This window comes from Mastomys coucha, unplaced genomic scaffold, assembly GCF_008632895.1.
Source record: "Mastomys coucha isolate ucsf_1 unplaced genomic scaffold, UCSF_Mcou_1 pScaffold22, whole genome shotgun sequence".
NCBI lineage: Eukaryota > Metazoa > Chordata > Mammalia > Rodentia > Muridae > Mastomys > Mastomys coucha.
In genome coordinates, this window is record NW_022196905.1 from 208,568,039 (window position 1) to 208,589,295 (window position 21,257).

Below are 21,257 nucleotides of genomic sequence, written 5' to 3' on the forward strand. Positions count from 1 at the left end.
GGTGGCTCTTTTCACCCCCTTTTTCCTGCATTGGGCCCATGGGTTAGGATGGGAAGTCCTCTCTGGCTGAAGGTGGCTTTGTCTGAGGAGCCATCTCTGTGGAGCTGCTGGAGAGGCAGAAGATGAGGTGCTGCCACCGTGGACAGCTCCTGCAATGGTGCCTCAGAAAGACTGCAGGCCGATATAAGGGGAAAAAAGGTGTCACCACCATGGACAGCTCCTTGTGACAGCAGTAGGCTGAAGTAGGAAAGGTGGACAGCACCTGAAGGATAGCTCCTGCTTAGGTGGGAATGGAGATGCGCCGCCATGAAGGCTCCTGTGAAGGCTGCAGGCTGAGGAGGTGGGAAAGGAGATGCGCCGCCATGAAGGCTCCTGTGAAGGCTGCAGGCTGAGGAGGTGTCATGGTGGCGCCATGTCTGCATTTTTAACAGTCCAGTGTTGCCTTGGACACAGGCTGGAGGGTGAGGGGCCAGCTGCCACCTTGACACCTTTTGTGTTGTGTGTATACAAGGTCAAAAGATGAATAGCATCACTACTAAGACTGGTTGGTTTGTTCTGTTTTCTATTGCTTTTCCGTGTTTTGTTTTGGAGGACAGGTTTCCCCAGTAGAGTCCTGGCACTGGCTCTCTAGACCAGCCTGGAATCAAAGGTGTGACTGTGACTGACTTAGCCCAGTTTTTCTATGATGATCTGAAAGTTGTTCATGAATAGGATGGTGGTACTTGGCACTGTCTTAGTCTGATTTTTTTTCCCCTTGTAAAGCAATGGAGGCATGAATAGAATTAAACCATAAAAACAACAGTACATTTATGGTTAGGAAAGCATGGAAGTCCTTTAATTAGTGGGGTGGCGGTGAGTACTCCATCTGTCAGCCAGCCACCCATACAAAGTAGCCTGGAAAGCCTGACTCATTGGTTTAACTTTGATTATCCTTTTCTGCCAGGTGTTTACCACTGTGCAGTTAGCCTAACCCTCACTTTGGTTTTACTTTCTCCTCAGTGGTCACCGGGGCTTGAGAGGGTTCCCCAGCTCCTCCGATTTTCTTTTACCAATTGTTAAGTGTCTCCTAACAGCCAAATTTTAAAGCGTGATTTGTCAATACTAGTGTATAACTAATCTGTGTGCTCAGTATCTGTGGAGTCTACTCTGATGTGCTCAGGTGTAAATGAGACAGTGTAATTTGACCTTTATCCTCCAAAGCCAGCTAGGGCTTTGAGAATGGGTCAGGGCCTTCTTGCCACGGCGTCCTGGGAAGCACAGGGAACATACTCCTGTGTTGCCTCTCTTCTATAGCATATACTGGCAAGCCCCTCATGGGTTCGCCAGAGCCTCTAATCTAAATACAAGAGGACAGGTGAATCACCATAGCTGCATGACTTTGAAAGATGCCCCATGGTCTCCTGAGACCTAGTTGGCTTTGGAGGATAAAGGTCAAATTACACTGTCTCATTTACGCCTTCTGAGCACACCAGAGTAGACTCCAGATACCAAACACACACATTAGTTATACACTAGTATTGACAAGCCATGCTTTAAAATTTGGCTGTTATGAGACACTTAATGTTTAACAGGGGCAGATTTTTAAATAAATCTGACTATTTAAGTCTTCAATCAGGTGATGAACGAAGAAGAAATTACAATTACTTTGTGAAAGCATAGGGTTCGGCCTTTTCCCCCCTGCTCATCCTAGAAATCGCAGACCCTAGAGAATCATCTCCCAGATGAGAGCAATCATCCATGAGAATGGAGAGGTACTGTAGGGACCTAAGAGCCGCTTGATTTGTCCAAGCAATGGGAATGTTTTTAGAATACATACTGGATGAGAGCAGAGACAATAATTAACCAAGTAACCTCTGAATGCTTGTCTAGCTATTCTTAATTTTACATTGTGAATGAGAAGTAATGATAAAATTGGCAGTTCTAATTCATATGGACATCTAATATGCCATTTTGATCCCACGTAACTATAAACACATGTGCATGTAAACATTATATATACCCACCCATGTGTATATTTTTCTTTAAACTAGATAAAGAACCTTAAAAAAGCTTTGACTTCTTATGGTTTGAATAAAAATGGCTCCCAAGAGTCCATAGGAAGCAGCACTAGTAGGTGTAGACTTAAGAAGGAGGGGTGGCTTTGTTACAGGAAGTATGTCACTAGGAGGTGGGCTTTAAGGTCTCAGAAGCTCAAAGCCAGGTTCGGCGTTGGGATCCGATGCCCTCTTCTGGTGTGTCTGAAGACAGCTACAGTATACTCATATAAATTTAAAAAAATATTTTTTTTTTAAAAAAGCTATTAAAAAATGTTGGTACCATGTTATAGTACTACCTTAGCCCTGCACCATCCAATCTCTCTTCATCCTCACCCCAGGGGTTGCTGAAGGCCTACTGTGTGCCTCTTCACCAGGCCTGGTGGGAAAGGGGCTAGTTTGAGTTCTATTATGAGCTTTTGACTCCTACTAAGGTCAGACTGTAGGGGTGACATCTCGCTAACCTCTCTTCCTCCTTAGTTCTTCCTACGGGTTCCAGGTTTAGGATCTCAGGAAAGGCTTAACACTGACTTAATCTGTAACTGCTCGTCCTTTCATCCCCTTTTTTCTGTACCTTTCCTGACAATTTGAAGCTAACACAAGAGAGAACCCGCATGTATCTCCTTGCTACAACAGCTGCACGTGTGGGTAAGCTCCTGCTAGCCGATACCTCAGCCTCGGTTACGTTTCACTGCCTGCAACAAGGAGCATGCATCTGATAGCATAGTCTGTCCCACACAAGCACCTTTCAGGGTCTGTAGGATTCTCTAGGCTTTTCAGCCATAGCGGGTGGAGTGTCCCCACACGTGCCCTACCTCCTCTTTCACAGAGGTGGCTGCAGTACACAGGAGTTGCTCGGTAGGGATGGTGAGGCAGGGAGTGCAGCAGGAAGGCATGCCTGTCCATAGCACTTTGGAAAAGACCCACACTGGGCTTACTGCCATGGATACTGAACCTTCAGAAAGAGCCCTTCGGTGACTTGTCACCACCACTCATGTCAGAGACAAGGCAGGTGCTCCTATCAAACAGCTCATGTTTGGTTCTGCTGTGTGCAGATCCTGTGGCTGTGATAAATGATAAAATACCTTGACAGAGCAGTTTAGGGAAGGAAGTGTTTATTTCAGCTCACAGTTTCAGGTTAGAATCCATTACTGTGGGCCAGTCACATGGTGGCAGGAGCTTGGCACAGCGGTAGACGATAGTCCCAAGGCAGACAGCAAGGATTCTCTGTGCTCACCTGCTTCTGTCCTTTTTACTCAGTCCATAAAACAGTACTGACAGCATTCAGGGTGGTCTTCCTACCTCAACTAGCCCTAATAAGAAAACCCCTCACAGCTGTGTCCAGGTGAACCTAACCCAGACAGGTCGGTATTAAGTCTCCCTTCCCAGATGACAGCAGACTGCATCAAGGTGACAGCTGAAGCGCACCCACCCAGACAGAAAGCAGCACAGCACTTTAAGCCATAGCCTTCACTCCTCGGGGTTTCACACTGATGTAAACACAGCACAACTTTAAAAGCCTCAAGACATTTATGATGGTCTGTTCATCCCAGACTGTGCACCAATGACAGGGACCAAGAATGACTCTACCCAAGTGTGGCTTGAGGGATCACTGAGTTTAATTTGGGGTATTTACAAGAGCACAGGTAAGTCATGGGAAGCCACTGCAAAGGGGATGTCTGTCTCCCTACAACCAGTAAGTTCCCACGCTCCTTACACGTACAGAAGTGCCCACCTCCCAACACCATGAGCTTCTTAAACAACGGTGACCTTGAAGGCTTCACAGCTGTTTCCACTTGGAAATTTTTCCAGTTGGAATCCATTCTCGGAATCTAAGGGAGCAATGCTATCTAAAGGCTTTAACACACCTTACATTCACATGTTCTCTCCAACATGACATTTCATTCATGCTAGTGAAAGGACCTGTGACACCTGAAGGCTTTTCATTGTTTATATTCATGTGGGGGTTTTTCACCACAATGAGTTCTTTCATGATTTTAAGGCAAACAGAGATAAATGAAACATTAGCCATATCTTGTACATTCATAGGGCATCTGCCAAGCATGAATTAACTTACTTCTCTGAAAGGAAGTGTGGCAATTGACACTTACCACATTGGTAACAAACATAAACTTTGCCCAGCAAGAATTCCTTCTTTGAAGTACACTGTGACCCCTGAAGGCTATGCCACACGTTTACATATAAAAGATTCCTGTCTTGAGTTTTGTGTGTGTGTTATGTGGATGGGGATATTTGCTACATTGTTTACATTCAAAGGATTTGTTACCAATCTGTTCTTTCATTCCTTTGAAGGAAATGGGGATAATGGAATCAGATACTGTTCATATGGGTTTTCTCCATGAACAGACTGGTGTCTCTTAAAGGAACTATGCCGGCTGAAGGATCTGCCACACTGAACGCACTGGTACGGCTTCTCCCCTGTATGCCTTCTTTCATGTGATCGAAGGTAAGATCGATGTGTAAAGGTTTTGCCACACTCCTTACATTCGTAGGGTTTCTCTCCAGTGTGGCTTCTTTCGTGAAATCGAAGGTAATTGTAACTTGAAAAGGCTTTGCCACAATGCTTACACTCATAGGGTTTTTCTCCCGTGTGTGTTCTCTCGTGCAATCGAAGTGAGGACTGACACCTAAAGGCTTTACCGCAGAGCTTACACTCAAAGGGTTTTTCACCAGTGTGAGTTCTTTCATGCACTTGAAGTAAAGAGGGATAAATGAAGGACTTACCACACTCCTTACATTCATACAATGTTTCTCCACCATGAGTTATTTTATGTCTATGATAGGAAGCCTGACACCTGAAGGCTTTCCCACACTCTTGACATTCATAGGGTTTTTCTCCAGTATGAATCTTTTCATGTAACTTCAGAGAAGTAAGCCATCTAAAAGCTTTCCCACATTCTTTACACTCATAGGGTTTTTCTCCAGTATGAATTCTTTTATGTAACTTAAGGGTCCTGTGACTTCTGAAAAATTTCCCACACTGTTTACACTCATAGGGCTTTTCTCCAGTATGAATTCTTTCATGTAATTTGAGGGCCCTGCTATATCTAAAGGTTTTACCACACTGTTTACACTCACAGGGTCTTTCCTCAGTATGAATTCTTTCATGCAACTGAAGGGCACTGAGATATGTGAAGGCTCTCCCGCACTGCTTACACTCGTAGGGTTTTTCTCCAGTATGGATTCTTTCATGTAAGTGAAGGGCACTAAGACCTCTAAAAGCTTTCCCACAGTCTTTACACTCGTAGGGTTTTTCTCCAGTATGGATTCTTTCATGTAACTGAAGGGCGCTGGGATACCTAAAGGCTTTCCCACACTCTTGACACACATAGAGTTTTTTTCCAGTATGAATTTTTTCTTCTTTTTGAAGGGAACCGGAAGTTTTCTCACACTGATTACCTTCAGAATCATTTTCTTCAGTCTGGCTTCCTCTGAGCAACTTGTAGTCATAGTTGTGATGTCCATTGTAAGTTAGGTGGTATAGTCCAAAGGTCTTTAAACATACCTCACACACAGAGGGTCCACTCGAAGTCTTAGTTTCCACGAATCCTTCAAGACTTGTGAGAAAATTAGAATCAGGTGGCTTTTCTTCAGAATCAGGTGGCTTTTCTTCATATTCCTCATGTTCATACTGTGTGTATTCAGAGTGAGAGACGATGTTCCTATTAAAAGATGAATGACACGTGAAAATGTCTCTACCCATAATGCTTGCTGCTCATATTGAGATTGGTATATGGATAAGCTTGTTCCACCACCTTCTTCAGTATCATACAATATCTACAAAGATAACTACTGTGAGAAACTACTGTGACAAGTGTATTAGTGACAGTTGTTTTACCACTGGTTCCTTATTAGACCACCTTGGACAGCCTGCTACCATACAAGCAAAATGTGTGCCTTCACAAACTCATCATCAGAAGAGCAGCACTCCTTAACGCAGGGTCCCAGAACTGGTACCAAGAAAACCATGCAAGATTTCAAGCTCACATAAAGGTATATATTTGGGATAAAAATTTTCTACTGATGAATAAATTTTAAATTGGACTTTTTGGTTAGTTCTTCAATTTTCACAGCACACTAAAATTTCTTCAAGGGACATTTGCTTCCACTTGTGCATGCAAATTACCTTAGATTTATTTCAGGATCTTCACAATGGTCTTCAATTGTCTCATCTTCCCATTCATATCCTTAAACAGTCCCAGAAATGTATGATAAATTATTAGAATGTGCATCGTAACTACACCTAATTTCATCACCATTAAACACTTTTTCTCTAATTTACTAGTGGAAGTAAGAAGACATCCTCACCTGTATCAGTGAAGTTCCTGAAGGTCTCCAGCATCACATCTCCGTAGAGTGTCTTCTGAGAAGCATCCAGCAAATCCCACTCATCCTGGGTGAAGTGCACCACCAGATCCTCAAAGCTCACCAAACCCTAAAACATCCCACATTAGGATATGAAAGAGTGGGTGAGAGAGACACATTGTCCACAGCTGACAGTATGGCCATGTGATTCTGTGGTTTCCACACACTCATTCCATGGCACACAAGTGCAGTAAAAGCACTGAGTGATGTTCAGAGATGCTGGACAGCCCACTCCTCTCATGGCTGCATCCAGGGAGGAGATGCACTGCTTCCCACCTCATTCCCTTCTCCGGTGATCTCCACTTCTTGTCCCAGGAATACCCTATCATGTGACACACACAACAGCGTTAACACTGCCACTCAGGAGGCTGCCTGCCCTTGGAAACTCATGCTCAAAGTTAGCTCTGCTGGCCTATGGAAACAACATCCTGTCTGAGAGAGAGCACATGAACATACATAAGGATAAATGACTCCACGTGAATGAGTTGTAAAGAAAGAGCAATTCAGAACACTCCTGTTTTCCTTTCGGTAGCCCATTAATCACTTCTAAACTCAGAAACACCTAATCAATCAGACACACGTTTCCAAAACTGAATGTGGCAGTATGATGGCAACTCTGCCTAGGTCTTCCAATGATATGTATAAAAATCATGCCTGCTCCTGGCAGGATGTAATCTATCCTCTGCTCAAATGATTCCAATTTCACTTCTTGTCTCCACTCTTAGCCTTATTCCTTCCTTATTTCTTTTTCAAACTTCCAGCAAAGGACTTTTTTCCTCAAACACACCTGGCTGCTGTACAAATGTACAAATGTGAGTTTAAGGTTCCCTAGACAGGTCCAAGGAGGGATACACAAACTGCTACATCAGACAACCTTACTTTGGACAATCTCAAAGAATCCAAGTAAACTGTTGCCCCATATCCCAAAATGGTAGTTAGGACGCTCTCTTCAGTGGGAGAAATGAAGGAAACAGGAAACAACAAAAACAAATGGTACAAGCAGTTTAGAGATTGGGGGGGTTAGGGGGGTGCAGCTTGTTCTGTGTCCTGGGAAATACGCTGAAGTGTCCTTGGGTCCTTGGTTCTATGTAGGCTTGGAGGCCAGAAATGCCAGAAATATTAGAGGTTCTTGTTTTGCTCTGGTTGCTAAATGATTCTTCACAGAAAGAAATGTTATAGCAGCACTGGAAGTACCATTAAGGGAAAGCTGGCTCCTTCCAGTCAGATGAAATCTAACCCTAGTGGAGACATGCCATTGTGCCTAACCTTAAGAGTTAATACAGTTGATTTGGTCAATAGCTTGGCCAACAGACCAACCTTAGGGAAGGCTGAATTAGCTTTAAGCTAAGCTAAAGGACGGGAGGAATAGTTATTCCTTTAATGAGAATAATTCTTGCTTGCCCCTCAGAAGCATCCTCTGTACTACAGAGCAACTGCCAAGAGGTTCTCTTGGGTTTGTCTGCCTTTCGGAATACTAAGATGAAACTTAACATTTTTTCTTGAACTCTTATGTTGTTTCTTTGAGATGCAGGATGAAGCCTTTTAAAATGCGTTTTCTGGTACTCGGGGCTGTTTCCATTTTTCTCTGCAGGCCCCTCCCTGCCATATGGATGCCTGTCTTCTCTGTGGCTAACTCTGGCTGAACTCAAATGGCCTGGGTTTTTCTCTTCCTCTCCATCACCATTCTCCAGGCACATGTCAAGACCGCTTGCCCTGGAGTTTTCTTTTACACTCTAATACAAGTTTTCGCAGCCTTTCCTCTTGGCTCGTTCTTAAATTCATGTGACTAAAAACCCTGTGAGGGCAAAAGCTATGTTCCAAGTTTAAATTACTGTGCTTAAGAGATACATAAAACAGAAATGCCTCTAACCCACTTGCCATGGATCCTCCTGGAATGCTGGGGGGCTGTTATCCATGTATGATGACAAACCATGATTTTCAATTCTATAAACAATGGTGGTTGCCCCAACTGCATAGGACATGCTTGATCACAGTGGTGAGAGATAATATGTAAGAAGTATGTCGGCAGCAGGTACGTTAGGATGTGTGCTGGCCCCTGCTTGGACAAAGGCAGGAAGTACATAACCTTGTGGGTTTGCCTTCATGAACGACTGTCTAGTATAATTTGATGCCAAGGAGTCCCCAGTATAGACCTGGCCAGTGTCCATCAGCCTGGCCAGTATTTAATAAAGTTTGCTTCAAATGTGACTCAAAAATTGTCCTTGTGGTCTTATTCTCACCCAGTAGGATTGACAACTCCAAGAAAAGACCCCAATTTTCACAGTAACATCTAGCAACTGTGGCAGGACTCACCAAGTTCTAATAGCAGTATGTGTTGGTATTAAACATATTGTTCTGAGTCATTATTTTAGGCCTTTTATGGTTAAGAAAAAGAAAAAAGCATTTTCTTACATGGCTTATATATGCAGACTATAAAAAATGTCGATTTAAAAATAATATTTCAGGTGAGCTCATAAGAAAAAGAGGACATAGGTGGCCAGTGAACAGATCCGGGCTCTCTAGCAGAAGAGAGCTGCAACAATTGACAGATACGAGTACATAATAGGTTGGCTTACCTCATCAGGCCTGCAGAGTCCAACAATAGCTGTCTCCATGATGAAGAAGTTCCGTCCACAAGGTTGGAAGGAGCTTCAATCTGGCACTAAGGGCTCGGAAGACACCGGGACAGCTTCTTCAGTGGTCTTCAGTCTGCACTGGAAGGCCCAAGTCGCTGACTCAATGTCAGGGAAAGATGGCGGCAGCAGTGGCAAGACAGATGCACTCACCAGCAGGAAGTGAAGACACGCAGGGAAGGAACACTGCTCCTTCTTTGGACTTCTCAAAGCACAACGATGACAGGGTCTTCTCACCTCAGTTAATCCTCCCTGAAATTTCCTAGCAGACCTGCACAGAGAGAGGCCTCTTAGTTGGTTCCAGAGCCATTCAAGTCTACAGTAAAGATCAGCCATCACACGAGCAACCAGAAGCAATATTCAGGACACCCACTCAGTGCACCCACTGAGCACTATGCACCCTCACAACGCCCGGGTCTGCCTGTCTCCGCCCACAGGCTCCTCTCACACTCGTCTTACCTCTGACTAAATGTGTCTAAGGCGCCATCATCAGCAACTGCACTTTCGATAACTATTGCTTTTCACATCTAACCTTGGCCAATCCTCCCTATCATACTGCTGGCACAATCCTTGCACACAACCTTGATGGAAGCTCTGCTATTGCTCTTGGGCTCAGAAGGCCCAGATCAACAAGTTAGATCCTGAAAAGTTATATAATACCAATACTTAGGGCAGGGGCATAGCAATAAAAGGGGAATTCGGGGACACTGAGATGGGGGAGGGGAAGGGGAATGCTGTGACAACACAATTTCCATACAGAAAATCCAAAAAATCCAAGGAATGAAAAAGTCCTTACTGAAAACTTTTATGATACATCAATATAAAAAAGACCATCCCTTTCCTATGACAGCAATGAACTGGATGTACAAATACCACTTCTACATTGTATATACATTAATAAAAGAGGAGGGGGAACAAAGCCTTTAGACAAAAACCAAACATTTCTAATGAAAAGAAAAACAAAAAGAAGTCAGCATCAGAGGACAAGAACCTGCGCACATAAGACGCTTTTACACACTTTCCATCTGCACTGTAAACTCAAAACATTCCTCCTAACATTCAAAACCAGACTGTGATATAACTAGAACTGATTGTAAGAGATACTTGAAAAGGATGAGAAAAAAGAATGTTCAACACAACTCTGAAACACACACGCACACAGACAATACAGGACTTTAAGACTTCCTACAACACTACAATGAGAGTGCACTTGCACTTGGTAAGCAATGAACAGCTCACAGGAGCAGAAAATCCAAGAACAAACCCACACCGACCCAATTTTGGACAAAGCAGCAAAGTAACCTCAAGGAAGAACTGGGCAGCCTTGGCAGAGAAGCCAGGTTGTTCCTCGCACCCACATGGTGGCTCATACCAATCTGGAACTCCTGTCCAGTGTTATCTGACACCCTCTTCTGACCTCCATGGGCACCAGACACACACAGGGCACAGACACACACGCAGCAAAACACTCATACGCAAAACATAAATTCTACATGTTTTACTTAGGGAAACAATTAACACCATGAGTTATAAATGTAGGAAGCTGCTAAAGTGTAGCAAGGGTGACTCTGAAGGTGGCACAGGCCTGTCAGTCCAGCCATCAGGAAGCAGACAGCAGGGTTCTAAGTTCAAGTCCAGCAGGAGCAACCTGTAAATTTTAAGCCAACATGGGCTACAGACTAAGACCATCTCCAGAAAACAAAAATAAAAATAAAGACAGTACAATCAGAAATTATTCAGTATGTTGAAATTGAAACCTCACAAATATTGAAAATCAAAATGTTTTATTAACTCTAGCAAAAAGGCAAACAAAAGTAACTTATATAAGTAATTTCACGCTGGGCAATGGTGGCGCACGCCTTTAATCCCAGCACTTGGGAGGCAGAGGTAGGCGGATTTCTGAGTTCGAGGCCAGCCTGGTCTACACAGTGAGTTCCAGGACAGTCAGGGCTATACAGAGAAACCCTGTCTTGAAAAACCTAAAAGAAAAAAAAAAAAAGTAATTTCACTTGGCTAACAACATAGTTAGTAGGCGTCCATGTGGCTTTTTAAGCATCCTTAGTCTCACGAACTCTTCTTCGCTTCCCCTGTACATGCCGCCTCACAGCCCACCCTGCACCCCATGCTCAAACTCCTCACCCGAGAGTCTTCCTGTTTGTTATCTGTGCTATTATTTCCTCCATCCTTAACAGCAGCTCCCTGGTGGCCCTTTTCCTTACTTCTTCAAGCTCTGCAAATTAAGACAAACCAATCTAAGGTCGTGTGCAAAGCTAATGTCTATGGGAGAGGGATGGGGGTATTCACTGTCCCAGCTCAAATTATCAGCCAATTCAGAATTTTTATCTAGTTTCATCCATTAACCTGCAAATTTCATCATCCTGTTTTTCTTCACAGCACTTTATGTTTACACGTTTTTAATATCTTCTCACCAGCTGGACATGTAGGCTGTTTTAATTCCCTGGTTATTACAAATTAAGAATGACAATGAACATGAGTGTGCAAGCATCTCCCAGAGTAGGATATAAAGACCTCTGACCATGTACACAGCAGTGCTACAACGAGGTCATGGCTAAGTCAAGACAATGATAAAAACAAGAAAGGAGAGATCCTACGATAGATGATGCTTCTGAAAGCCAATGGTTACTAAGCCATAACTCCAGAGCAGGAGAGAGTTACCTCCTTAGGAGCCACTGGTCAGGGAGACCTCACAGGCTCTTCTGCCCTTCTCCGTTGCTCTCTAGAACTGGCTGTAATTACTGAAGACACCCCACACACTGCTTACAATGCGGAAAGAAATCAAACTGGCACGGAGCTGAAAGTTTTCTTCCTGTTGGCTGGCTTTCATAGTGCTCTGGGGCACTATGCAGGCTGCTGGGGGAGGAATGACAGGCATGTGTCTTACCTAGACCTCTACAACATACAAAACCAACTTGCCAAGCAAGGTATGTCTACCTGTGCAATAGTGGCATAGATGTTCTAAGGATAGTGCCAGGGGCTCTCTAACCAGACTTGAGGCTCACTCCTTCCACACCTGGCATAGTAAACTAAGCCCAAAACCCAGGTCTGCGGCTAGAGGGATAAACTCAACACTACTGTTTAGCTAAATTGTCCTGGCGCCCAGTTACCTTCTAAATACTGCTTATACCCCACGCAACTGCTCCTCCCAGTCTAAAGTAGAGAAGCCCCTCTGCAGCCCATGTGGAGATGCACAGTTACTCCAGGAGCTGAGAGTAAACTGACACCCAAGTGCTCAGTCAGAACAGAACATTCAGACCACTACTTTCAAGGCACTGCTATCACTGTGAAAGATGAGGCATAAAGACTTTAAGGCCCATAAGACAGTGAGACGGGATGTAAAATGTTGACTTTCCAGCACTGCAGCACTGCAGAGCTAATGTTGTTCATGACTTCACTTGACAACAAGTGATGGATTTCTGCAATGGACCTGGACACAAGACCGGGCCCATCAATGGTCGATCATGATTCAGATACTGAGGGATTCTCAAGAAAGTCATTGTCTTCAACTGTGTACTCACTGAGGTGCTCAAATGGATAGGTCGGAACCTGCAGTCACACGGATGATCCTGGTTAAAACAGTGGGTCTCAAAACAAAAAAAAAGGAGATGGAGGGGGCAGAAAATATGGAAACATGGATATTTATTTCACATGGAACTGTAAGCAGGAGAGGACAAAGAAGATGAGAGAGAAATTAGAGGGCGGGACATTACAGTAGTCTTTATACATGTATGAAATTGTTAAAGAAAAAAAGAACTTCAGTTAGGTGTCATGGTGCATGCTTCTTACATGAAATTATATATGAAATTCCAGCACTTGTAAACAGAGACAAAAGAGCTGGGCAGTGGTGGAGCACACCTTTAATCCCAGCGCTTGGGAGGCAGAGGCAGGCGGATTTCTGAGTTCCGAGGCTAGCCTGGTCTAGAGAGTGAGTTCCAGGACAGCCAGGGCTACACAGAGAAACCCTGTCTCGAACCGCCCCCCCTAAAAAACATAGAGGCAAAAGAATCAGGAATTCAAGGTCATTCTTACCTACACAAGTTCTATCTCAAAAGCACACGCTAATTAAAAGAAAAGTAAGGCTAAAGAGGTAGAGTGGTTCAGTGGTTAAGAAGACAGATGCTGGGGCTGGCAAGATGGCTTAGCGATTAAGAGCGCTGACTGATCTTCTGAAGGTCCTGAGTTCAAATCCCAGCAACCACATAGTGGCTCACAACCACCTGTAATGAGATTTGACGCCCTCTTCTGGTATGTCTGGTGTGACAGCTACAGTGTACTCGTATACATAAAATAAATCTTTAAAAATAAAAACCCCACAGATGCTACTTCAGAGGTCCAATTCCCACCATACACAAGACAGCTTACAACCATATGTAACCATGATTTCAGGAGATCTGATGTCCTCTGCTAGCCTCTGCAGGCACTAGGCATATGAGTGGTGCACAGACATATGTGCAAGCAAAGCACCATATACAGGATACAAAAGGATGCAACTCCCTTACCTGGCCTCATAAAGAGATGGTCACCTAGCACTAGGATGGCATGGCCTGAAACCGACCTATCATCTGATACCCATGTGAGCCAAGGATCTCAGGGATGCCCGACTATCCCTGCAGCTTCAGGTCGACCAGGTCCCTGTCTGTCCACCAGGACCTCACCTCAGTCTGCCTTTCCTGTCACAGCTAAACCGCGACAGCTACTCCTCCACTCAAAGCTCCCTCCCTGTGGCTCACTGGTCATGCGTTCTAATTTATCCCATCAACTGAAACACTGCTTGCATTTCTCTCAACCAACTCCTAGGACCCTCTGAACTCTGCTGTGGCCTCTTTAACTTATGCTGATTGTGCAAACTGCATATGTGTGTATAATTATATATTCACTGTGTAATAAGAAATATTAGTAATTATGATTTGGAATAATAGAACCTGCCTTAGCCTTGGCTAGATTACCACCGGAGGCATGACATCTTTTTACTTTCTATTCAATAAATTTTGACATTGTGGAAAGACGCAAACATGTTTGTCTGTTTCAGGAACAACATCCTCATGACTGGAAGACACAATCCTAAAATGTCAGTTCCCAATTTCAATTACAGATTTAAGATAATTCCCACAAAATGCAAAAAAAATCTTATCAGGAACATAAAAGAGATTACTAATTTTTTTATGTAAATACTTTAAAAAAAACGGTTAGCACAATATAGACGAACCCACAACACACTCGTAACATTTCCAATCAAATACACAAGCCAACACACTGTTTAGGAAGAATAAACAGATCCACAAACAAAATTTAAAAATTAGGAGACAAGCTGACCTTTGATATAAAGTAGCACAATCCTTTCTAAGAACTGTTTCTGGAACACCATCCGAAAAAAACCATTGGACAAAGACTCAGAAAATTGCACAAAATTAACTCACACTTGATGCTAGACCTACAAAGCCCACAACGTCTAGACCACAGCGCAGAGAACACAGCAGGCATAAGTGCGACACGAAAAGCACAAACAGGGCGCCAGCGCTGGACGGTGACGTCACCAACCCGGAAGCTACCCCCGCACTGGGCGGAGCCTTCCGCTCCCCGCGCTCTGCGCAGACTTGGCCGGAAAAGCGGAAGTGACTAGAGTCCTCCGAGACAAGGACTGGCCGGTGCTGGGGCCCACGTCGCCCCACGGAACGCAAAGGGTGTCCGCTCGGCCGGCCGGCCCCACCCCTCCCCCAGCCCCGGGGAGGGCCTATCACCCCGGCCCACGAGGCTCAGCCGGGCGCTCCTCCCCGTCTGGGGACAGCGGCCCCGCGCTCACCATGGCGCGGCTTCGAGCTCGCCTGCGCTCCCCTAAGAGCTCCCGGCAGCGGCGATCACACCGCAGCTCACCGGATCACGCGATGCCTGCTTAAGAACAGAATCTGCAGCATGGCGGCGGGAAGGTCCTGCCTCTAGTCTCCAGCTGGTGCTCTTGATTGGACATCTTGCCCCGAAGCTCTGATTGGCTAGAGCTGCACCACACGTCTGATTGACAGGAGTTCCCTAGACGCTGCAGCGTGGATGACCCGACTCCGTGGCTCTAACTGGCTAACATGCCCTGAATGATGAAGCAGTTCTTTAAGGCGCTAGTGAGTGAGTGGCCTGGCCTGAAGGTTCTGATTGGCTAGCACTGGCCCACGGGTGACCTGAGTGACAGGAACAGCTTCCTTTGGTCCTTGTGAATGAATGACCTGCCCCCAGAGCCCTGATTGGCTAGTGAGATTTGAATGACAGCTCCCGTAAGTGGATGAACGGAAATTTAAAGAGGTGGACCACACAGTCCTACCCAGCTCTGGCTTTCACCCAAGTTCACGCAAGTCAGCTTCAAGAAGATTTGATTGAAGCAGGACTTTCTTGTGCCTCCCAGAACTGTCATTGCTGTCTTTCTTGCACTCAATAGGAGGTACTTAAGGTCCTTCCTTTTGGAAGCCGTGTTTGTGTGTACAGTTCATCACACACAATCCCCAAGGCAGCGATCACTTTGCTAGACCAAGACCCAATTCATCCATCTAACAGGAACAAGACTTAATGATGCCTCCCGGGTTTCAGGAACTTCAGCAAGTCACGCCAAAGATTGCTCAAATTTTAACAAGTTGCACATTTTCTTTTTAACGAGAAAAGAGAACCCATTCCAAAACCAATGTGGTGTTGCTTTTCCTGCAATCTCAACAAAGGAGGTGGGAGCCAAAGAACCAGGAATTCGGGATATACTTCATGAAAAACTTCCAATAACAATCACAGAGTTTTCCAGGTCAACAGAAGGTATTTGAGGGAGCCTTACATATTGAAGATGCCTACTACATCCACGGGGCCAGAGAAATGACTAAACCACACTAGAATAGTGAGGGAAGACAAGAAATGGCTAATTTTAAAATAGGTAGATAGCTAAGGAGAGTGGTCCTGGGTCAAATCAAACTGATTAGGAGTCCATTCAAGATCCAAGGACTTACTCCAGATTCTTACTCAAGAGAAACTGCCCATGGCTGAGGTTTTCTTCACCTCAGGCACCCACAGGGCTAACTTCACACATACACCACACATGTATGCATGCTCACTAACCCCATCCCACTGAGGGTCACACATAGCCCACCTGGTAGGCTTGACTCATCTAACTCCCTCCTGCCTCTGTGCTATAGGCCACTACTAACAAGGCCAGGTAGGATCTGAGAGCCTTCTTCATGGACACTTCAAAGGTTTTATTCTTGTCTCATTCAGTCAGGTCTTTGCTATCATTTAAAATGAACGAATCAGGGCTGGTGAGATGGCTCAGTGGGTAAGAGCACTGCCTGCTCTTCCGAAGGTCCTGAGTTCGGATCCCAGCAACCACATGGTGGCTCACAACCACCTGTAATGAGATCGGACGCCCTCTTCTGGTGCATCTGAAGACAGCTGCAGTAAGTTACGCTGGAGCAAGCGGGGTCTGCAGAGGTCCTGAGATCAACAGCAGTCACACACATGATAGCTCACAGCCATCTGTACAGCTACAGTATACTCATACACATAAAATAAATCTTTTAAAAAAAATGAACCAATCAGCTAAATGTTTGCTGGCTGGTCGGTCCATTTCTAGAAGGAGAAAAGCAGTCTTGTAGTTGTGCAGTTTTGCTCCACAATCTATGTGTATGATTAAAATGTACTCGGAGGAAGTGGCTGGAAAGATAGTTCCATGGTTAAGAACACTGACTGCTCTTCCATAGCCTTTGGGTTCCATTCCCAGCACCCACATAATGGCTCACAGTCAGTAACAATAGCCTTACAGGATCCTCTTCTGACCTCCCTGGAAACCAGGCATGCACATGCTGCACATCCATACATGCAGAAAAAAACAATCACATGAAGTACAATGATGCATGAGGGGCCACAGTGCACCCTTTCTAAACACACACACACACACACACACACACACACACACACCCCGTGTTGTGCAGGAGACTGGCTTTGTGTGGATGTGTGCTTTTTGAGGGAAGATCTTTGGTTTGATTTGGTTTTTTTGGGGGGAGAGTTGGGTTTTGTTTTTTTGGGTTTTTATTTTTTGGGGTTTGTTTGTTTTTGAGACAGGGCTTCAATAAATAGCTTTGGCTGGCCTGGAGCAATAAATCTTCTGCATGCAGACTGCAAAATTTTCATTCTGTAACTTATTGCTGGTCTTTGCTACTTTGTGGATTCTTCTTTTCCCACCCTTTACCCTGCCACCCCCATTTTACCTCATCACTAAATAGGAGACAAAGGAGAAAGAGAGAGAGAGAGAGAGAGAGAGAATCCCTAAATCTAATGTCTTTCCTTTCGTTTCTTCTTTGACCACAGCTACTACAAACCAACCTCCCTAAATGACCAACAACCACCCACTCCTCTTCTTGGGGAGCTAGCATTTATATACCCTCTGAAAAGTTCTCAGAATTCTAAATGTCACACAGCTATCACAGTATCACACAATATTGCAGAAACTATCTGCAACTGTCAAAACCATACCTCTGCTAGAGCATGAGGCAAATCATAGTCAGCTGCTTTGGACAGTCTGAAGTGTCTCAAAATCCTGGGTTTAAAATGAAAACACATTCTTATAATATTTCTGTGTTTTTAAAGAAACCAAAATTCTAAAGTTGTCATTGCATTAATTCTTCACTGAATAGAGAAATCAAGAGGTGGAAAGAGCTTGCAGGAAACAATAACAAAGAGAGAAGCAATTGCTAAGAAGTAACTAAACCAGCCAGGCTTGGTGTCACACACCTTTAATCCCAGCATTCTCGTGGCAGGGGCAGGCATTTTTCTGAGTTTGAGGCTATGGTCTACATACTTCTGAGTTCTATGGTCTACATAGCAATTTCCAGACAGTCAGGGTTACAAGGTGAGACTCTGTCTCAAAAACAAACAAATAAACAAACAAAACCACACCTCTGAAAACACATGCATAACAGATACAATCATCAGCATACATCAGGAAGGGCTTAAAAGACACTGGAAACACTCATGAGAAAGCAGACACTGTCTGGTGAAAGGCTTCTAAGGAGAATTCATTAGAAGAGATAAATACTGTTGAATTGTGGTGATTAAAGAAAACAATCTCTCAAGAGAAAACTGGGATTCTGCACATGTACACCAAACACCAACACTCTTAATTTTATGAAAAAAAAATGCTAATGGGCTGTAGAGGTACAAATAGACTTCGACCCAATAGCAGTGTCAATACAGTACACTTGGGACACGGCAGGTGATCAAGCCAAAACAACAAAGAAACATCAAATATAAATATCAAAAGTTGAGACATGGGGAACTGGAAAGACAGGTCAGTGGTTAAGAACACTGGCTACTCTTTCAGAGGGACCAAAGTTTGGTTCCCAGCGCTCATATGGTGGTTTACAACCATCCATAATTCCAGTTCCAGGGGATCTTACTCCCTCTCCTGACCTCCAGAGGCACTAGACACAAACATGCTGCACATACATCTATGCAGGCAAAGCATTCATACACAGAGTATGAATTCATATATACATGTGAATTATGTATAGTTCCCTCAGGTAAACATTCCCTCTGCTTGGCTTCACACAGAGCAGGAAAAGAAAATATTCCTCTCCTTTCTCTTTTATGATTTATGTCTCATTTTTAAACAATGATCCCTAAAAACCACCATTCTCTTAGAAAAGTTTTCTTTTTAATGTGCTCCTGGGCTGGGAAAGAGGAACACTGCCAGACAACACAACCCGGACAGAATGGGATTTTCCCTTCTGTCCATCACTGACCAAGGAAACATTAAAAAAACTTGCAATAGGTTCTTTTTAAAGGATTAAAAGGATTAAAGATGGCTGCTAAAAAGATTTCCCTTCCCAGGTGGTGGTGGTGCATGCCTTTAATCCCAGCACTAAGGAGACAGAGGCACGCAGATAGATCTCTGTGAGTTCAAGGCCAGCCTGTTCTACAGAGCAAGTTCCAGGACAGCCAGGGCTACACAGAGAAACCCTGGCTTGAAGAAAAAACATAAAAAAAAAAAAAAAAAAAAAAAAAAAACTAAAAGAAAGACTTTCTTTGTTACCCAGTCAGCCCCAGTTATTAGAAAAAGTTATAAAATTTGAAAATGTTTGAAGGTATAAGTAGGTGCCGGTTGATGGAAGTAGCTTAAAGGGTATTTAATAACAAATTGGTTGGGACAAGAACTTTTGCACAAACTGAAATCCACCATTACCTTCTCTGATGATGTGACATAGACTTACAGATATCCAGCAAAATTTCTTACCCTCTGTCAGAAGCAGATGCCCAGGGCTGGCCCAGCACCAAGCACCTATAATTGTTCAACTAACATGCTCAGCTGTCTCCATCCAGATTAAACAATGTGAAATGAGCCTGGGAACAAATGGGGAAATCGCAGTCCATATTGCCTGGCTTGAAGAGACAGGCATCCTGGTGGCCTGCCAGTCATCCGGGAATATGCCTCTCCTGACCTCGAAGAAACTTGAGACCTCAGGTCTCATGAGGCTGATTCTTCCAGAGAAACATGAACACTGTCTTGGATCTGAAAGACGCCTTCTTCAGCCTCCACTTGGCAGAGGCTAGTCAACTCATCTTTACTCTAAAATGAACAGACGCAGTGGGAAGCTTCAGCAGGCAACATACCTGGAACAGTTTGCTCCAGGATTTAAAGACACTAAGTGCAGGCTTCTGGTCCTTCCATTAGAGGCTTCCTGAGAAAATGCATCCTAAAAGGGCCACCGAGGAACTGTTGTTAAGAGTCGCACCCTAGGCTACAAAATGTTGGCGAAGAAAACCCAACTTTGTAGAAGATTGGAATCACCCAAAAGAACTATTTCTAAACAGGTTCACATCCCCCCTTTGCCCTATTAACCTTTCCTTTCCACGACCTCTGTTGGGTGGTGGGCTAGAAGGGAGCTTAAAGCATTGAAGAAACCTTTTCAAGTAGGTTTTGAAAAATCTAAGCCTACAGGTGGCTCCCAACACATGGCTTAGGCATTCTAGGTGACTCTGCTTCTAATGTACTAGAGGAAAAGGCAGGTTTTGATGGGTTAGCAACATTATTTACGGAGGTTATCAAGATAGCAGCTGCTGCTGCTGGGCGTCTTCTTTTTTTTTTTTTTTTTTTTTTTTTTGGTTTTTTGTTGTTGTTGTTGTTGTTTTGTTTTTTCGAGACAGGGTTTTTCTGTGTAGCCCTGACTGTCCTGAACTCACTCTGTAGACCAGGCTGGCCTCGAACTCAGAAATCCGCCTGCCTCTGCCTCCCAAGTGCTGGGACTAAAGGCGTGCGCCACCACCACCCGGCGCTGGGCGTCTTCTTGCCTTGCTCCCAGAGGAAGCCTTTTGGTTTTGCTTCCTAGTTTTCATGTATACTATTTTGAAAAAGTGTATGGGAAAAGCTGACAACTCTCTTCTATCAGAGAGTTTGCAGGTAGAGGTAGAAGTGCTCGGAAAGCAGAAGGGCCAGAGGGAGAAGAACAGCAGGGTTCAGGCCAGATGTCCGAGACTGGGAATTTGCCACATCATGAAAGTCGGAAAGCAAACTATGGTGGAAGGTAAACTGCCACCCCACCATGCTCCGTGCTCTTTCACTGCCATGTATCTAGGGCACCTCAGGGAGACAGGGTGAGGAAGAACAGGGATGCAGTGCAGAGTCAACAGTGCACTACCAGAAGATTGGCTTGGAGTTACACAGGCGTCTTCACCTTTCTCAGTTTTAGTTCAGTATATGTCTGCTAACAAGGGTGGCCATGCTGATAATAAGTTGACCTGGTGTCAGATAGGAATGCTAGATCTAAAGCATGTTAAAGAGGCTGTTGTATTGTATGGCTTGCATTCTCCGTTTCTTAAAGAAATGCTAAATAACTGGGCTAAGCAACATAGGATTATCCCCTCAAGATTGGAAGGGATTGGTGTCACCTGTGCTAGAAGCTGGACAACAATTACAGTGGTTGTCCTGGTGGACACACAAAGCCACAAAAATAGAACAATGCTTCTTGGGGGATAAGTGTTACTAAAGACCAGCTGCTTGGTAAAGGGCATTATGCTGATGTACAAGAACAAATTAGGTTCAATGATGTTGTGTTGCAGCTTTAAGAGCTTGGGATAGGGCGCGGGCCCGCGAGATGCCGGTGTCAGCGGCCCGAGAGGCTGCAGCTGCAGCGGCGGGGGAGGAGGCGGCAGAGGCGGCGGCTGTGCCCGGGAG

The 21,257-nt window shown here is 44.5% G+C and overlaps 1 protein-coding gene across 9 annotated transcripts; it reads right to left on the bottom strand.

Annotated features, from left to right (window-relative positions):
• Positions 1–3,132: 3,132 nt before the first annotated feature.
• Positions 3,133–15,262, bottom strand: LOC116069422 (zinc finger protein 709-like). 9 transcript variants are annotated; one of them, XM_031340025.1, is made up of 6 exons: positions 14,871–15,257; positions 9,206–9,323; positions 8,996–9,128; positions 6,363–6,489; positions 6,181–6,241; positions 3,133–5,716 (listed from the first exon to the last, which is right to left on the bottom strand). In XM_031340025.1, the coding sequence occupies exons 3-6, from the start codon at positions 9,032–9,034 to the stop codon at positions 4,333–4,335; spliced, it is 1,611 nt and encodes a 536-aa protein (XP_031195885.1). In that variant the 5' UTR covers positions 9,035–9,128; positions 9,206–9,323; positions 14,871–15,257; the 3' UTR covers positions 3,133–4,332. The 9 variants fall into 9 exon arrangements, with proteins under 9 accessions (XP_031195885.1, XP_031195884.1, XP_031195880.1 ...); XM_031340024.1 differs by having other exon boundaries at positions 8,996–9,133; XM_031340020.1 differs by lacking the exons at positions 8,996–9,128; positions 14,871–15,257 and adding exons at positions 11,192–12,724; positions 14,488–14,642.
• Between the last annotated feature and the right edge of the window lie 5,995 nt (positions 15,263–21,257).

What these genes read in the sequence shown, in the direction of transcription:
- LOC116069422 (XM_031340017.1), bottom strand. Translation starts at nt 14,435, where the DNA reads ATGGTGTTCCAGAAACAGTTCTTAGAAAGGATTGTGCTACTTTATATC. An exon ending in CGTGTCTTCACTTCCTGCTG is followed by an intron (nt 6,490 to 9,205) that starts GTGAGTGCATCT and finishes GGGATGTTTTAG; the next exon opens with GGTTTGGTGAGCTTTGAGGA. An exon ending in GATCCTGAAATAAATCTAAG is followed by an intron (nt 5,717 to 6,180) that starts GTAATTTGCATG and finishes ATCTTTTAATAG; the next exon opens with GAACATCGTCTCTCACTCTG.